Source organism: Pagrus major, chromosome 6 (assembly GCF_040436345.1).
Source record: "Pagrus major chromosome 6, Pma_NU_1.0".
NCBI classification, from domain to species: Eukaryota; Metazoa; Chordata; class Actinopteri; order Spariformes; family Sparidae; genus Pagrus; species Pagrus major.
Window position 1 is genome coordinate 26,724,861 of NC_133220.1, and position 17,172 is coordinate 26,742,032.

General features: G+C 40.4%; 3 protein-coding genes across 3 annotated transcripts; 2 read left to right on the top strand and 1 right to left on the bottom strand.

The window, feature by feature from the left end:
- The first annotated feature begins 506 nt into the window (after window positions 1-506).
- Window positions 507-6,024, top strand: LOC140998036 (interferon-induced GTP-binding protein Mx-like). The gene is made up of 12 exons (XM_073468165.1): window positions 507-879; window positions 2,244-2,381; window positions 2,527-2,681; window positions 2,959-3,097; window positions 3,215-3,413; window positions 3,511-3,589; window positions 3,697-3,819; window positions 3,961-4,102; window positions 4,175-4,333; window positions 4,470-4,546; window positions 4,636-4,926; window positions 5,051-6,024. Exons 1-12 carry the CDS (start codon window positions 693-695, stop codon window positions 5,273-5,275), a joined length of 1,914 nt encoding a protein of 637 aa, XP_073324266.1. The 5' UTR covers window positions 507-692; the 3' UTR covers window positions 5,276-6,024.
- Window positions 6,025-7,100: 1,076 nt separating this feature from the next.
- Window positions 7,101-13,930, top strand: LOC140998038 (interferon-induced GTP-binding protein Mx). Its single transcript, XM_073468167.1, has 12 exons — window positions 7,101-7,301; window positions 9,052-9,189; window positions 9,337-9,491; window positions 9,771-9,909; window positions 9,995-10,193; window positions 10,282-10,360; window positions 10,450-10,572; window positions 11,736-11,877; window positions 11,951-12,109; window positions 12,246-12,322; window positions 12,412-12,654; window positions 12,779-13,930. The coding sequence occupies exons 1-12, from the start codon at window positions 7,115-7,117 to the stop codon at window positions 13,001-13,003; spliced, it is 1,866 nt and encodes a 621-aa protein (XP_073324268.1). The 5' UTR covers window positions 7,101-7,114; the 3' UTR covers window positions 13,004-13,930.
- thoc7 (THO complex 7) lies at window positions 13,924-16,801 on the bottom strand. The gene is made up of 8 exons (XM_073468168.1): window positions 16,731-16,801; window positions 16,355-16,475; window positions 16,116-16,243; window positions 15,822-15,908; window positions 14,590-14,647; window positions 14,430-14,496; window positions 14,263-14,332; window positions 13,924-14,095 (listed from the first exon to the last, which is right to left on the bottom strand). Exons 1-8 carry the CDS (start codon window positions 16,765-16,767, stop codon window positions 14,037-14,039), a joined length of 627 nt encoding a protein of 208 aa, XP_073324269.1. The 5' UTR covers window positions 16,768-16,801; the 3' UTR covers window positions 13,924-14,036.
- Window positions 16,802-17,172: the final 371 nt, after the last annotated feature.

Below are 17,172 nucleotides of genomic sequence, written 5' to 3' on the forward strand. Positions count from 1 at the left end.
GGGATTTGTAGTTACGACAGTGGTGTTGCACTCAGAAACTGTGGGGCCAATTTCTACATAATGTTGCTTTAAAGCATACACATATTAGTTAAATTAATTAAGTGTATTTTCTTTTTGAGCAGCTGTTTTCTGCTGTTTATGTAATTACTGATAATTGTATTAATTGAATATATAACCCTATTCACAGTTAAGATCTAATACATTGAAAGTGAGTGTTTTTTCAAATGTACGTTGTATGATCACATTCATCTGCTGAAGAGGGAAGGTTTCTTTAAGAGGTTTCTTTACGCTCACCTTAAATCTGACTTTAACATATGGACGATCAGTATGATTTTGTAACATCCCAACCATCTTTACAAGCCAGTCGTGGTCCAATGTGAAACTTAATGTGTGTTAATGTGATATGGAAACTTAAGCCTCCAGTGCACACACATCGAGAAACTAAAGTGAATGTTATTTGAGCACACAAGAATGGAAACTGAAGGTGACAGCTGACAAAGAACAAGGAAAGACAAGGAAACGAAACCTAAACTCACTGAAGTATCCAAGTATCCGCAGTTTCCAGCTGCCACTTCAGCCTCTGCTCCTGTGGGCTCCAGACGCTCACCTCATCCCAGTCCATACAACTCATATCCAGCTGTTTTAGTCCTTCTTAAACACAATTTCTTCACAGCAGACAAGAAGTGAGCAGCATGAACAGTCTGAACCAGCAGTATGAGGAGAGGGTTCGTCCCTGCATTGACCTCATTGACTCTCTCCGCTCTCTGGGAGTAGAGAAGGACTTGGCGCTGCCTGCTATCGCCGTGATCGGAGACCAAAGCTCGGGGAAGAGCTCTGTGCTGGAGGCGCTGTCAGGGGTGGCTCTGCCGAGAGGAAGCGGTGAGTTATTACTAAACGCTCTTTTGTGTTGACTTTTACCTAATAACAAAAAAAACAAACAGTTTTTACAACAATGATCTCAACAATGTCACAAAACATCACTTTATTTATTTATTTATTTATATCTATTCACTAGAAAACTAAGCTGTAAGACCATCAGATAATACTTAAAGGTGCATTATTTAATTTTTGGCCATGGGGCAGCAGAACCAAACTGAGAAACATTGCTCTGATATACAGTATTATCACACTAGTTCCTTTGTGTTGTCCTCAACCTTGCGCAGACATGAAGCAACATGCGTGTTCGCTTAGATTTGTGTTTCTGGCCACCCAACGAAGAATCTTCCTTTTCCTTTTAGCTCAGTTTTGGTCTCCTCCAGCCCAATGGCCGAGAAAATGATTTTCCCTTCTAGATGCTTAACAGTGTTCACCAGTTTCATTTTGACCATTTGCATTTTGGTGCAGAGATCTGATTTTTAATGTTATTTTTCGTTGCTGTGAGCACGACTTATCATCAACAATTCCTATCACCTCAGAGATGGAAACTTGGAAACCTGCATGGCTGGTTTTACAACAGGTGCTTTCACGTAGATGAAAATGCAATGTGAACTTGTTGGCAACAACAGAAATTTACAGATGGCAAGAATGTCACAAGGCTTATAAAAAAACCAGAACCTTACAAAGTCCACAGAAGTGCTTTATTGCAGGATAAGAGGACCAGATATGTGAAATAAAAACCGGGGACATTTCCAGTTTGGAGGTCATCACGGAAATATTCATATGTTAATAGCAATAAGCAAATCAAATCCAGTAAAAATCCTCTTGTGTCATGTTGTGTATTACTTGTAGTTTGTTTCCTGTTTTGTTTTTAGTATACTCACCTTCTGTTTCAGTTACTACACTTCTTGTTATTACGTGTTTCCCAACCTATTTGACCGGGTGCGGTGGATCATTGTTGCTGGATTTTGTAATGCCTTGTTTTTGGTGTTACTGTAGGCCTCTCAGCACCCAAAATAAAGTAGTATTTTTTACCTGGTTATCATATTTAGATTGTCTAAATTAAACAACACAATAAGAACGTATGGGGCAAAGTATCTAAGTTGCGGTTTTAGTAGTCCATCTTCAGAACGCTGTAGTGTTACCGTGGCAGACCCATATCACTAACAATCGGCCGTCACATAAATCCCTAAATCCTTCTGAATTCTCCCCAACATCTTTCCATGACCTAATGATGTTCCCTTCCATACTGATCTCACTTTCATGAGGATGTTATATGAGTTGTCCCACTGATTGTCATAATTTCATCAAGCACACTGGATTTCACAAATTTCCTCCCTTTCATCATATATTCTTTTGTAATTCAGGCATTGTTACAAGATGTCCTCTCGAACTGAAGATGAAGAGAAAGAAGGAAGGAGAGGAGTGGTACGGAAAGATAAGCTACCAGGACCATGATGAAGAGCTGGACGACCCTGCAGATGTGGAGAAAAAGATTCGAGAAGGTGCAGTAAATGGCAATCTTGAACATCTGTATCAAAGGTCAAGTACTGATGGAGCAAGCTACTGAATTTTTTAAGGTTTCTGTTTTCAGTACTTCATCTCTTGTAAGCATCACACACCATGCTCTCTCTCTCTCTCTCTCTCCAGCTCAGGATGAAATGGCCGGGGTCGGGGTGGGGATCAGTGATGACCTCATCAGTCTGGAGATCGCCTCTCCTGATGTTCCAGACCTGACGCTCATTGACCTGCCCGGCATCGCCAGGGTGGCTGTAAAGGGACAACCAGAGAACATCGGAGACCAGGTGTGATTGTCCACAAGACACTGTCTACAGTTTACATAGGGACACTTTCTTTGGTAGGAAGTTGATCCAAGGCAACATGTGAACAGTGAAGTCAAACCTGGGTTCTGTGTTTTACTCATGGGATTGGGGATGTTGTGTAGCAACTTCTCATGAATGAATGACTTCCCATGACCATTTCACCAGCAAGACACTGAGGCCATGCTTTTACATCCTCATGGGGCCGCTAGTAAGGCTATAGACTTTTAGTCTGATGTACAATATGAATTTATCATTTCAGATCAAGAGACTGATCCAGAAGTTCATCACAAGACAAGAAACTATCAGCTTGGTGGTTGTTCCAAGCAACGTGGACATAGCAACCACAGAGGCTCTGAAGATGGCTCAGGAAGTGGATCCTGAAGGAGAGAGGACTTTGGGTAAATAGAGCTGATTTTAGAAAAGGGCCACTTTGCCAAGTTACTTTTATGTAGTTCACTATTTCTCTCTCTCTCTCTCTTTCTGTCTCTCTCTCTCTCTACCTATCTTTCTGTCAGGTATCTTGACCAAGCCTGATCTGGTGGACAAAGGCACAGAAGAGACGGTGGTTGACATCGTCCACAATGAGGTCATCCACCTGAAGAAGGGCTACATGATCGTCAAGTGCCGGGGTCAGAAGGAGATCACAGAGAAGGTGTCTCTTACTGAAGCAACGGAAAGAGAGAAAGCCTTCTTCGAAGGTCATGTGCATTTTCAGTAAGTTCATTCCTTTTGGGTAATTTTAGCAAATACTTTCGTGGTGATTCATCAAAGCTGTGATTTTATACTCAGTGGCTTTATATTCTTGCTGTAGCACTCTCTACAATGACGGCCACGCCACTGTTCCTAAACTGGCTGAGAAACTCACACTTGAGCTGGTGCATCACATTGAGGTAAATTCTTGCTTTGTGACCGTAACAGTTTACTATACGTTACTTTGTTGACTTTAGTTGTTTAAGTTTTGACTTAAACAACAATTCAATTCAATTCTGATTTGCAGAAATCTCTGCCTCGACTGGAAGAGCAGATAGAGGAGAAACTAGCACAGACTCGTGCAGAGCTCGATAGATACGGCAATGGACCTCCATCTGATTCAGCTGAGAGAGTCGTCTTCTTCATTGACGTGAGCACCCTCAATGTTCATATCATTTCCCTGGCTACAGAGACAAAAAATCACCACCAATATGAATTTGTCTTTGAGTATTTTTAAATAAACATAAAACACCTGTAAACATCTGTTTCTGCTGTCACATGTGTGCTACAGAAAGTGACAGCTTTCACTCAGGATGCCATCAGTCTGACCACAGGAGAAGAGCTCAAGTGTGGAGACAGACTTAACATCTTTTCTACACTCAGAAGCGAGTTCAGGAAGTGGATTGTCCATCTGGACCGCTCGGGACATAACTGTAAGTGTATCATTTGATGTGGTCTACAGCTGTCCATCAGCAGGACGCTGAAATATATGTTTGTTATTTCAGTTAACGAGAGGATTGAGAAAGAGGTGGAGGAGTATGAAGAGAGGTACCGTGGAAGAGAACTGCCAGGCTTCATCAACTACAAGACCTTTGAGTTTATGGTCAAGGAGCAGATCAAACAGCTGGAAGAACCAGCTGTCAAGAGACTCAAAGACATAGGAGGTATAAGATTGGATGTATGGCAGGCTGAATATGTTTTTCTCTGTTGCAAGCACTTTCTTTTATTATCATACAACCACCAGTGACGGACTCAGTAGACTTCAAGTTGCTGTAACTTCTTGTATTTGTTTTCTTTCAGATGCTGTTAGGAAGGTGTTCATACAGCTGGCCCAGAGTAGCTTTGCTGGACTTCCTAACCTTGTGAAAACAGCCAAGGTAGCCATCATCCAAGAGTTTGATAGTGCCAGATAGTAACTGTTGGTATTTTGACTCTCAAAATTTAATCTGCATATTTTTTACCCTAGGCAAAGATCGAAGCCATAAAGCAAGAAAAGGAGTCTACTGCTGAATCTATGCTGAGAACCCAGTTCAAGATGGAGCTGCTTGTTTACTCTCAGGACAGGACCTACAGCAGCAGTTTGAGTGACTGCAAGAGAGAGGAGGAGGACAAGGAGGAGGAGAAGACAGACAAACGGCATGGCCACCCAAACCTTAAAAAGCCGGCACTGTCAATTAGTCAGTGGACTGTTGTGCACCGCAGGGATAATCATGCAACACTGAAGGAGTTGATGCTGCACCTTAAATCGTATTACAAAGTAAGTTTTAATTTAGAGGGATGATTCATGATCATAAACAGGGACAGAAAGGTTTAGGCAGAGGTTACACATTTTCAATAACGGCTCTTGTCTGTCAAACTTTTCTCTCCTTTTCCTCATTCAGATTGCCAGCCAGCGTCTGGCTGATCAGATACCGCTGGTGATCCGCTACCAGATGTTGCAGGAGTCTGCTGTCCAGCTGCAGAGGGAGATGCTGCAGGTGCTTCAGGACAAGGAGAATTCAGAGTTCTTGCTGAAGGAAGATTTTGACATCGGCAGCAAGAGGGCTGCTTTGCAAAGTCGCCTCAAACGCCTCACGAAGGCCCGTGCGTACTTGGCGGAGTTCTAGAGGGGGTCAAGGCCTGACAGAATGAGATTACTGGACCTCTTTCATAGGTCAAATAGCACAGAACAGCAGTGGTTGTAGGATTATTATACTGTTGTTTGTACTATGTCCTGGTCAGCGTAAGGGGAGTTGTTTAAACGTACTGTAATATGCACTGTCTGCTATTTCACACAACACAAAATCATTTATAGGAGGAGATTATAGGAACATACTGTGTAAGTCTCATACCAAGTTTCTGAGATATCAATAGTTTACTTCCAGTGAATATTACCATTTTTTAAATCACTTTAAAGGCATTAAGGTTTTTAAAGGTGCACGAGACAGTTTTGGGGAAGAAACTTTAATCAGAAAAGAAAGATCTTCATTGACTGACAAAACAAAATAAACAATCTTTTTTATGACTGAATAAACATACTGTCCTTAAAGGACAACACAATTTCGTCCTGTTTCACTTTGTTTATATTTGGCGGACCCTGCCACCTTTCTAGCTTCAAACAGTGTTGTGGGACCTTATTTTCCTCTGAGAACACTTTGTTTATTCAGTTAGGGGGAAAAATAATATTTCAGAGTTTGCATTCTTACCTCACCAATATTTTAAATGTGAAAATTCTGAGTCTTAATATCTTCACCAAAACTACATTGTGCACTTTAAGTGACGCTTAATGTATTTCAGACTTAAAAATGATCCATGTGCATATTTTTTATATTTGTTCAAATATAAATGTTTGAATAAAGAAGATATTTTGCTTGAACTGATTGTCTCATTCTGCTCTTCAAGTTAACTCAATCTATTAAAATGAATATTGTATTTTTCTCCTACTTACATTAACAATTGGCGACTTTAAAGAAAATTATACAACATAAATGATCTACGACTGCAGCGCAGTGATCCAAATGACAATTACTACAATCCTGTTCTTTCAGGACTGTACTTCAGCTCCCTCGTGTGGTTGTACAGAGGAAATTGGTTTTTAAAAAATTAAAACCCAGTTTGAATATAATCCTTAATAATTAAAAAATGTACAACACATATGATAACTAAGTGCATAAACACAACTTTTCTTCTTCCATGCCATCAATAGGCAGTTATGATCTTCCACCCTCAGCACTGAAGGTGCTGCATCAGTGATTTAAATACAAAGTTAATTCAGTCCCGACCTCCATACCAGTGATCCATCAATGATGAATATGTAGATGTTTTTCTGATATTAGTGGATATCAATGCTTCCATCTCAATAACTTCTATTAATTTGTTATTAATGCTAGCCTGATGTATCTCTTCCATACAGTGCTTTTCCATCATGAAATCCTTGTCAGCCTGGAAACCTCAGTTAATTCTTCCAAATAAACAGATTAAAAGTTAACTGGACAGACATCTAAAGAGAAACACTAGTTTAGTGAATAAACTGAACAAGACAGACATGGACAAGTCTACTTTATTCAAAAATACATACAAAAAGTATTCTTAGGACAAAAAACAAAATCATTTACATCTTTACAAGTTCATTCACCATTCTCTGCAGGGCTCTCCTGACTGTCTGATTTCTCGTCGTCTAGGAAAGACAACAATTATTAGAAAGATGTTGGTTCCTCCACATTTTCTAAACGTTACAGATGAAATAGATCAACTTTTTGTGTCTGCAGATAACTTAAAGTCCGGCATCTGTTCCGCTGGTGTTCGTCCCATTACCGGAACATGGGAAGACAAGGAAACGAAACCTAAACTCACTAAAGTATCCGCAGTTTCCAGCTGCCACTTCAGCCTCTGCTCCTGTGGGCTCCAGACGCTCAACTCATCCCAGTCCATACAACTCACATGACAGCAGACAAGAAGTGAGCAGCATGAACACTCTGAACCAGCAGTATGAGGAGAGGGTTCGTCCCTGCATTGACCTCATTGACTCTCTCCGCTCTCTGGGGGTAGAGAAGGACTTGGCGCTGCCTGCTATCGCCGTGATCGGAGACCAAAGCTCGGGGAAGAGCTCTGTGCTGGAGGCGCTGTCAGGGGTGGCTCTGCCGAGAGGAAGCGGTGAGTTACAGTCACTGAGAATTTTCTTAAAGCAAATTAGAACACCAGGATTCATAACTTAAGTGCTATAAGTCAAATCTATCTATCTATCTATCTATCTATCTATCTATCTATCTAGAAAAGTACGTTGTACGACCGTCAGTGGCCTATCAGATAATATTTAAAGGTGCATTATTAAATTTTTGGCCATGGGGCAGCAGAACCAAACTGAGAAACACTGCTCTGATATACAGTATTATCACCCTATAAAGTTCCTTGGTGTTGTCTTGCACCTTGCACAGACATGAAGCAACATGCGTGTTCGCTTAGATTTAGTTTCTGGCCACCCAACGAAGAATCTTCCTTTTCCTTTTAGCTCAGTTTTGGTCTCCTCCAGCCCAATGGCCGAGAAAATGATTTTCCCTTCTAGATACTCAACAGTGTTCACCATTTTAATTTTGACCATTTGCCTTTTGGGTCAGATATCTGATTTTTAATGTTATTTCTAATTATCAACAAACTCCTATCAACTAGGAGATGGAAACTCGGAAACCTGCATGGCTGGTTTTACAGCAGGTGCTTTGGCGTAGATGAGAATACTGTGTGAACTTGTTGGCAACAACAGAAATGTACAGATAGCAAGAATGTCACAAGGCTTTTAAAAGAAATCAGAGCCTTACAAAGTCCACAGAAGTGCTTTATTGCAGGATAAGAGGACCAGATATGTGAAATAAAAAGCGGGGACATTTTCAGTTGGAGGTCAATACATCACGGAAATATTCATATATTAATAGCAATAAGAAGAAAAAAATCCAGTAAAAATCCTCTTGTGTCAGGTTGTGTATTACTTGTAATGTGTTTCCTGTTTTGTTTTTGGTAAATTCACCTTCTGTTTCAGTTACTACACTTCTTGTCATTGCATGTTTTCCAACCTATTTGACCGGGTGCGGTTGACAATAACTTGTGGCAACAATGTTTAAATCAGCGCCCCATTCAGCTATTTACAAAAACAAAAATCAACTTGTCACAACATGCACAATCAGGTCAACATTTCAAGGTGTGTAGTTGTGTGGTGGTTTCTTAAGAGATTATGTTCAAAGGCTTATAGTCAGATTAGAATCAGAAAGAAAAGGTGATATGAAATGTTTTTATCCAGATGTTGTTAAATCAACATGGTTGATCTGTAAGAAAATTGACATAGTAATAGTTTCCTGCGTAACAAGTTATGCTGTCTTGCATTATTTTACTTAATGACACAGACAACAACACAGAACTGTTGCATGAAAATACAAGCTGATGAAGAGGTAGAGACAGCCCTGGATGCTATGAGGCTACTGATGTGATCCACAACAGTTCATCATTGTTGCTGGATTTTGTAATGCCTTGTTTTTGGTGTTACTGTAGGCCTCTCAGCACCCCAAATAAAGTAGTATTTTTCACCTGGTTATCATATTTATATTGCCTATTAAACAACACAATAAGAACGTATGGGGCAAAGTATCTAAGTTGCGGTTTTAGTAGTCCATCTTCAGAACGCTGTAGTGTTACCGTGGCAGACCCATATCACTAACAATCGGCCATCACATAAATCCCTAAATCCTTCTGAATTCTCCCCAACATCTTTCCATGACCTCATGATGTTTCCCTTCCATACTGATCTCACTTTCATGAGGATGTTATATGAGTTGTCCCACTGATTGTCATAATTTCATCAAGCACACTGGATTTCACAAATTTCCTCCCTTTCATCATATATTCTTTTGTAATTCAGGCATTGTTACAAGATGTCCTCTCGAACTGAAGATGAAGAGAAAGAAGGAAGGAGAGGAGTGGTACGGAAAGATAAGCTACCAGGACCACGAGGAAGAGCTGGACGACCCTGCAGATGTGGAGAAAAAGATTCGAGAAGGTGCAGTAAATGGCAATCTTGAACATCTCTATCAAAGGTCAAGTACTGATGGAGCAAGCTACTGAATTTTTTAAGGTTTCTGTTTTCAGCACTTCATCTCTTGTAAGCATCACACACCATGCTCTCTCTCTCTCTCTCTCTCTCCAGCTCAGGATGAAATGGCCGGGGTCGGGGTGGGGATCAGTGATGACCTCATCAGTCTGGAGATCGCCTCTCCTGATGTTCCAGACCTGACGCTCATTGACCTGCCTGGCATCGCCAGGGTGGCTGTAAAGGGACAACCAGAGAACATCGGAGACCAGGTGTGATTGTCCACAAGACACTGTCTACAGTTTACATAGGGACACTTTCTTTGGTAGGAAGTTGATACAAGGCAACATGTGAACAGTGAGGTCAAACCTGGGTCCTGTGTTTCACACTCATGGGATTGGGGATGTTGTGTAGCAACTTCTCATGAATGAATGACTTCCCATGACCATTTCACTAGCAAGACACTGGAACCATGCTTTTACATCCTCATGGGGCCGCTAGTAAGGCTATAGACTTTTAGTCTGATGTACAATATGAAAATATCATTTCAGATCAAGAGACTGATCCAGAAGTTCATCACAAGACAAGAAACTATCAGCTTGGTGGTTGTTCCAAGCAACGTGGACATAGCAACCACAGAGGCTCTGAAGATGGCTCAGGAAGTGGATCCTGATGGAGAGAGGACTTTGGGTAAATAGAGCTGATTTTAGAAAAGGGCCACTTTGCCAAGCTACTTTTATGTAGTTCACTATTTCTCTCTCTCTCTTTCTGTCAGGTATCTTGACCAAGCCTGATCTGGTGGACAAAGGCACAGAAGAGACGGTGGTTGACATCGTCCACAATGAGGTCATCCACCTGAAGAAGGGCTACATGATCGTCAAGTGCCGGGGTCAGAAGGAGATCACAGAGAAGGTGTCTCTTACTGAAGCAACGGAAAGAGAGAAAGCCTTCTTCAAAGATCATGTGCATTTCCAGTAAGTTTATTCTATTTTAGCAAATATTTTCATGGTGATTAATCAAAGCTGTGATTTTATACTCAGTGGCTTTATATCCTTGCTTTAGCACTCTCTACAATGACGGCCACGCCACTGTTCCTAAACTGGCTGAGAAACTCACACTTGAGCTGGTGCATCACATTGAGGTAAATTCTTACTTTGTTACTTTAACAGTTTGCTATAGGTACGTTGTTTAGTTTTGAGGTGATACAGTTTTGACTTGTGTGATTTGCAGAAATCTCTGCCTCGACTTGAAGAGCAGATAGAGGAGAAACTAGCACATACTCGTGCAGAGCTCGAGAGATATGGCAGTGGACCCCCATCTGATGCAGCTGAGAGAGTCGTCTTCCTCATTGATGTGAGAACACTCACTCTACATAACATTACCTGGCTTCAAGGCTGCAAGGTTACATTTATTAATCACTAAACAACGCTAGGGTTGCAAAAGGAAATTGAGTTTGAGTCCTATTTAGCTACATCACATGAACAAAAAACCAAAACAGTTGAATGAATTGAGGAGTCTCACAGCCTGAGGAATGAAGCTGCTCTGTAGTCTGGTGATAGGGCAGGGGATACTTCAGTATCTTTTGCCAGATGGCAGCAGGGTGAACAGACTGTGGCTGGGGTCAGCATTGTCTTTTAGTATCCTTTGGGCTCTGTGCAGACATCTCACTTCACAGTGTTGTGGAATTTCGGCTCCCTTGACCATTCAGGAGAGATAAAGAAAACTCAGAGACACAGATGACTTACGTTGAAGTAGTTTTTTATAAAACATGATCATGGAGGAACAAAATAACAGCACAACTGTATGCACAGTGCGATGCCATGTTAATCCTCTCGAGTCTCCCCAATGTTCAGATTATATCTACAGCTCAGAAAGCATCCCTCCCATACATGGTTATCTGTTTAACAACAAAGAAGGGAAAAGTTACTGCAGAGGTTCTCACCTCTGGCCTAGTGAGGAATAGAGAGAAAATGGGTAGAAGACAGTAAGTCTGCTACCATAGATAGATCGAACATGTAGCTGATGCTCGCCATAGCGGCTATGTGTTACCATGGCCGGAAGTTGGGGTGATATCGCCACATTTGACTTCTGATTGTTTTTTAAAATTATGTTTACATAAATTTATGATGAAAACTAAATGCTTTCCTCTCTTCCTGGGACGATTGCATCTCTTTTGGTGATGTTTCGTCCCGCTGGTCTGGCTGGCCACACAAAACTCCTCTCACTGTTTGATGGACTCGATCCAAAACCTGCGCTTCCTTTTTCAATGTTGATGAGTTCATCTCTATAGTAGGAAAGGCGTGCTTAATTAGATGGAGGGTTAAAGATGAAAAAGCAGTAAACAATACCAAAAATTGAGCAATGTTTAAAGGACCTACTGGCCACCGCATCTACATGCCCTGCCCTCGTCATAGCAACAACAACAAATGTGCGCCACCAGTATGAATTTGTCGTTAAATGATGTTAAGTAAACATAAAAAAACACATCTGTTTCTGCTGTCACATGTGTGCTACAGAAAGTGACAGCTTTCACTCAGGATGCCATCAGTCTGACCACAGGAGAAGAACTCAAGTGTGGAGACAGACTTAACATCTTTTCTACACTCAGAAGCGAGTTCAGGAAGTGGATTGCCCATCTGGACCGCTCGGGAGAAAACTGTAAGTGTATCATTTGATCTGGTCTACAGCTGTCCATTAGCAGGACGTTGAAATATATGTTTGTTTATTTCAGTTAACGAGAGGATTGAGGAAGAGGTGGAGGAGTATGAAGAGAGGTACCGTGGAAGAGAACTGCCAGGCTTCATCAACTACAAGACCTTTGAGTTTATGGTCAAGGAGCAGATCAAACAGCTGGAAGAACCAGCTGTCAAGAGACTCAAAGACATAGGAGGTATATGATTGGATGTATGGCAGGCTGAATGTGTTTTTCTCTGTTGCACACACTTTCTTTTGTTATCATACAACAACCAGTGACAGACTCAGTAGACTTCAAGTTGCTGTAACTTCTTGTATTTGTTTTCTTTCAGATGCTGTTAGGAAGGTGTTCATACAGCTGGCCCAGAGTAGCTTTGCTGGACTTCCTAACCTTGTGAAAACAGCCAAGGTAGCCATCATCCAAGAGTTTGATAGTGCCAGATAGTCACTGTTGGTATTTTGACTCTCAAAATTTAATCTGCATATTTTTTACCCTAGGCAAAGATCGAAGCCATAAAGCAAGAAAAGGAGTCTACTGCTGAATCGGTGCTGAGAACCCAGTTCAAGATGGAGCTGCTTGTTTACTCTCAGGACAGGACCTACAGCAGCAGTTTGAGTGACTGCAAGAGAGAGGAGGAGGACGAGGAGGAGGAGAAAGAGAAATGGAACGGTATTTTGTTCAACATGGATAATCATGCAACACTGAAGGAGTTGATGCTGCATCTTAAATCGTATTACAAAGTAAGTTTTAATTTAGAGGGATGATTTATGAACATAAACAGGGACAGAAAGGTTTAGACAGAGGTTACACATTTTTAATGACGGCCCTTGTCTGTCAAACTTTTTTCTCCTTTTCCTCATTCAGATTGCCAGCCAGCGTCTGGCCGATCAGATACCGCTGGTGATCCGCTACCAGATGTTGCAGGAGTCTGCTGTCCAGCTGCAGAGGGAGATGCTGCAGGTGCTTCAGGACAAGGAGAATTCAGAGTTCTTGCTGAAGGAAGATTTTGACATCGGCAGCAAGAGGGCTGCTTTGCAAAGTCGCCTCAAACGCCTCACGCAGGCCCGTGCGTACTTGGCGGAGTTCTAGAGGGGGTCAAGGCCTGACAGAATGAAATTACTGGACCTCTTTCATATGTCAAATAGCACAGAACAGCAGTGGTTGTAGGATTATTATACTATTATTTGTACTATGTCCTGTAAAATGGATGGATTTGCTTTCGATGCAACAGTTTGTTCAGAACAGGCCAATGTCAGCGTATGGGGAGTTGTTTAAACGTACTGTAATATGCACTCCTATTATTGTAAAACAAAGAAAAAAAAACATTGCAAAAATTTGCACACAACACAAAATCATTTATAGGAGGAAATTATAGGAATATACTGTGTAAGTCTCCTACCAAGTTTCTGAGATATCAATAGTTCACTCCCAGTGAATATTAACATTTTTTTAATAGGACAACACAATTTCATACTTTATATGAAAATGAAAATTACTACAATCCTGTTCTTTCAGGACTGTACTTCAGCTCCCTCGTGTGGTTGTACAGAGGAAATTGGTTTTTAAAAAATTAAAACCCAGTTTGAATATAATCCTTAATAATTAAAAAATGTACAACACATATGATAACTAAGTGCATAAACACAACTTTTCTTCTTCCATGCCATCAATAGGCAGTTATGATCTTCCACCCTCAGCACTGAAGGCGCTGCATCAGTGATTTAAATACAAAGTTAATTCAGTCCCGACCTCCATACCAGTGATCCATCAATGATGAATATGTAGATGTTTTTCTGATATTAGTGGATATCAATGCTTCCATCTCAATAACTTCTATTAATTTGTTATTAATGCTAGCCTGATGTATCTCTTCCATACAGTGCTTTTCCATCATGAAATCCTTGTCAGCCTGGAAACCTCAGTTAATTCTTCCAAATAAACAGATTAAAAGTTAACTGGACAGACATCTAAAGAGAAACACTAGTTTAGTGAATAAACTGAACAAGACAGACATGGACAAGTCTACTTTATTCAAAAATACATACAAAAAGTATTCTTAGGACAAAAAACAAAATCATTTAAAAGCAGTTCTTCATTTCTTTCAGCCAGGATCTCTACGAGTTCATTCACCATTCTCTGCAGGGCTCTCCTGACTGTCGTCATTGTCTGATTTCTCATCGTCTAGGAAAGACAACAATTATTAGAAAGATGTTGGTTCCTCCACATTTTCTAAACGTTACAGATGAAATACATCAACATTTTGTGTCAGATCAGCTGTTGAAAGATAGGACCACTGAAAAGCACAGACAATGCTAATCATGGCACCTTAAATGTCCTTATTTACTCACTCTCAAGTGTCTGCTGTAGTTCCTGAATGGTACTGAGCAGCACATGGAACTGCTTCTTCCTTAATTCCAACTGCATGGGACAAAGTTAAGATTAAAAAAATCAAAATATGACTGATGATTGAAGATATTACAGGTCAGAATAGAAGTGGTGATAAATGTATTAGTACCTTTGCATCTACATTCTCCTTGATGTGAGACAGCTGCATGAGTTCTTTGTCAAGCGCCTCCAACTGCCTGCAAGTGATTAAATTAAATTAAATGATGCACATAAAACAGAACAAAGCATAACAACTTGATATCTGGATGATACACATGAGACTGACTTACTTTAGTGTTTCATGTCGGTCTGGGTGTTGCTGGATGACCTTAGCTAAAGCATCGTACTCTAGAGGGAAAGAAAATAAAAAGTCAATAAATGCATTGTCTGTTCATCTGCTATAAATGCTAAAAACTCATGAGGGGGATGTCTGAGGGAAATATATTTTCTAATATTAAACCATGTCAATAATTCAGGATTATTTCAAGTATTGATTGATCTGATTATTCTCTTTGATTAATTCATCAATTGTTAATTAACATCAAAAACTAGTGAAAATGAGTCGTAAGTCCAAAATGCCCAAGGCTGTCTCTTCAAATTACTTGACCAACAGCCCAAAACCCAAAGATGTTCAGTTTACAAATATATGAAATAGTAAAAAGGAGCAAATCCTTACATTGGAGAAGTTGGGTTGATTGATCAACCACGTCTTTCAGCACTATGCTAAAGGATAAGTTCACCCCAAAATGAAATTTCAGTAATTATCTACTCACCCCCATACTGATGGAAAGTCAGGACAAGTTTTACAGTCCACAAAACATTTCAAGAGCTTCACAGAAAAACAGCGTTGCATCATTCTGCTAAACAACTGAAGTAGCTGGGGACCTGTTTTAAAATAAAAAAGGAAAAACGACCGAAAACAAGCGTAACATGGCTCCATACAGCTCGTCCAGTGTAATCCAAGTCTCTGGAAACCCCCAGATCCAAAAAATGACTTAAAAAGATGTTGTTTACACCCTTATAAAGCTGAAATCTTCACTGAGGCTGTTGAGCTAAAACATTAAAGCGCACCTTTCTGAAGTGGGTGCACCAGCATGGCCATCCGTCAAGTTAAATAATCTCTTTTCAAATTAATCTGGGGGTCTCTGGGCTTCCGGAGATTTGGATTACCCCGGACGAGCAGTATGGAAGCATTCCATGTTTGTTTTTTTCTGTTGATTTTATTCTACTACAGTTGTTTAAGAGAATGCTCCAACGCTGTTTTGCTGTGACGCTCCAGAAATGTGTTGTGGACTATGACACTTCATCTGCCTTTCCATCGGCATGGGGGTGAGTAGATAACGACTGAACTTTTATAATTGAATGAATTTATCCTTCAAACTGTGTAATATATTGATTTTACTTGGTGGTGGGACAGCACCTTCTATATTGCCTGTCTCAGGTTATATAGAAAAACACAAGAGGTAATCCTCTTCTGTTAATATTTGCCTAAATCTATCTGGAGCACTAAAAATATTCTTACCTTGGCGATTTTTTCTTATTCTCTTTGCTCTCTGAATTTCCTTTTTGCATTCTGCAATCTTCTCATGTGCAGACGTGATGTTTTGTTCTGCAATGTAGAAATGAGGTTATTTTCTGTTACAAAAATATTGTTTTTTTCGTGTTGACTCTGGTGGTCCAGTTCTTCTATTTGCCAAGTATGAAATGTAACAACATGAGTATTTCTGGTGTATAAGAGAATAAACAGTTGTCAACAACTTGTCTGCTTACTTAAATAAAAAGGGATCCGAGTTCAAATTACCAGAATGTTTCCTACCTATATTAGTGTAGATTTTCTCATAATTCTCCATTTCCCGAAGGTTCATGTCATAAACCATCAACGTCTTCCCCATGGAGGATTCACACTGAGCCAGGATGCCCAACATCCTCTGATACTGCGTGAACCTGAACAGAATTACAACACGGTTTGTGACTCAAAGCTAATTATTAAAATTACATTTTTATGGAAATTCTTGGTGACAAAGTCTAAGGCTGTGGTGTGTAGAGCTCACTTACCCCTCCTCTGGGGTCCCAGGCGAGTTGCACCATTTGGTGAAACTCTTCAGTAGCACATTTATTCTGCGGTCATCACCAGCTCCGTCCCCGTCAATAAGAAGACGTTTCCGAATAACCTCATCTGAAATAGGATAGAAAACAGGAATGAAACAGCAGAAGCAGATACAGCAGGGAGCTGCCGTTGAGCGAGCTAACTGTTAGCTAACATGGCTACAGTAGATTAGCTGTTTTGAAAGAAAGATGCTTCTACGTGTAAAATTGGTTCGTTTTTGGCAGTATGACCTGGTACATATGGATACTTTAAGAGCGTTGGCACACATTTCTACTCGTAGCTTTAAAAGCAGAGCTGAAATCAACGAATTAAAAAGTTATTTACCATCTGTAACAGCGCCCATGTCTGTACGTAGCCGCATAAACTTTATTGAACAGCAGGAAGTGAACAAAGCAGCTCGCCCCGCCTCTGAGGTCAGACGACGGTGATTGGTCACAGAGGCGAGCACGAGCTGAGGTTTAAAGTTTTTAAAAAAGCTTTATTCGAAGAGCGAATGAGGTGCTTTACATAAGAGAAGGGAAAAGAAACATACATGTAGATAATTTTATACATTTCACACAAGGCACAGATGAAATAAACAACAGCTACTCAAAAGAATAATAGCAATAATAACCATCGCACACATATAATTCAAAGGCATATATTATGTAGGCTTACTGTATCTCAAGTTTTGTTATAATTCTTACAGTTTGTGGTGGATATGATACCCAGCCATATCACTAAATACTAAAGTAAATACTAACACATAATTTATGTATCAAACACA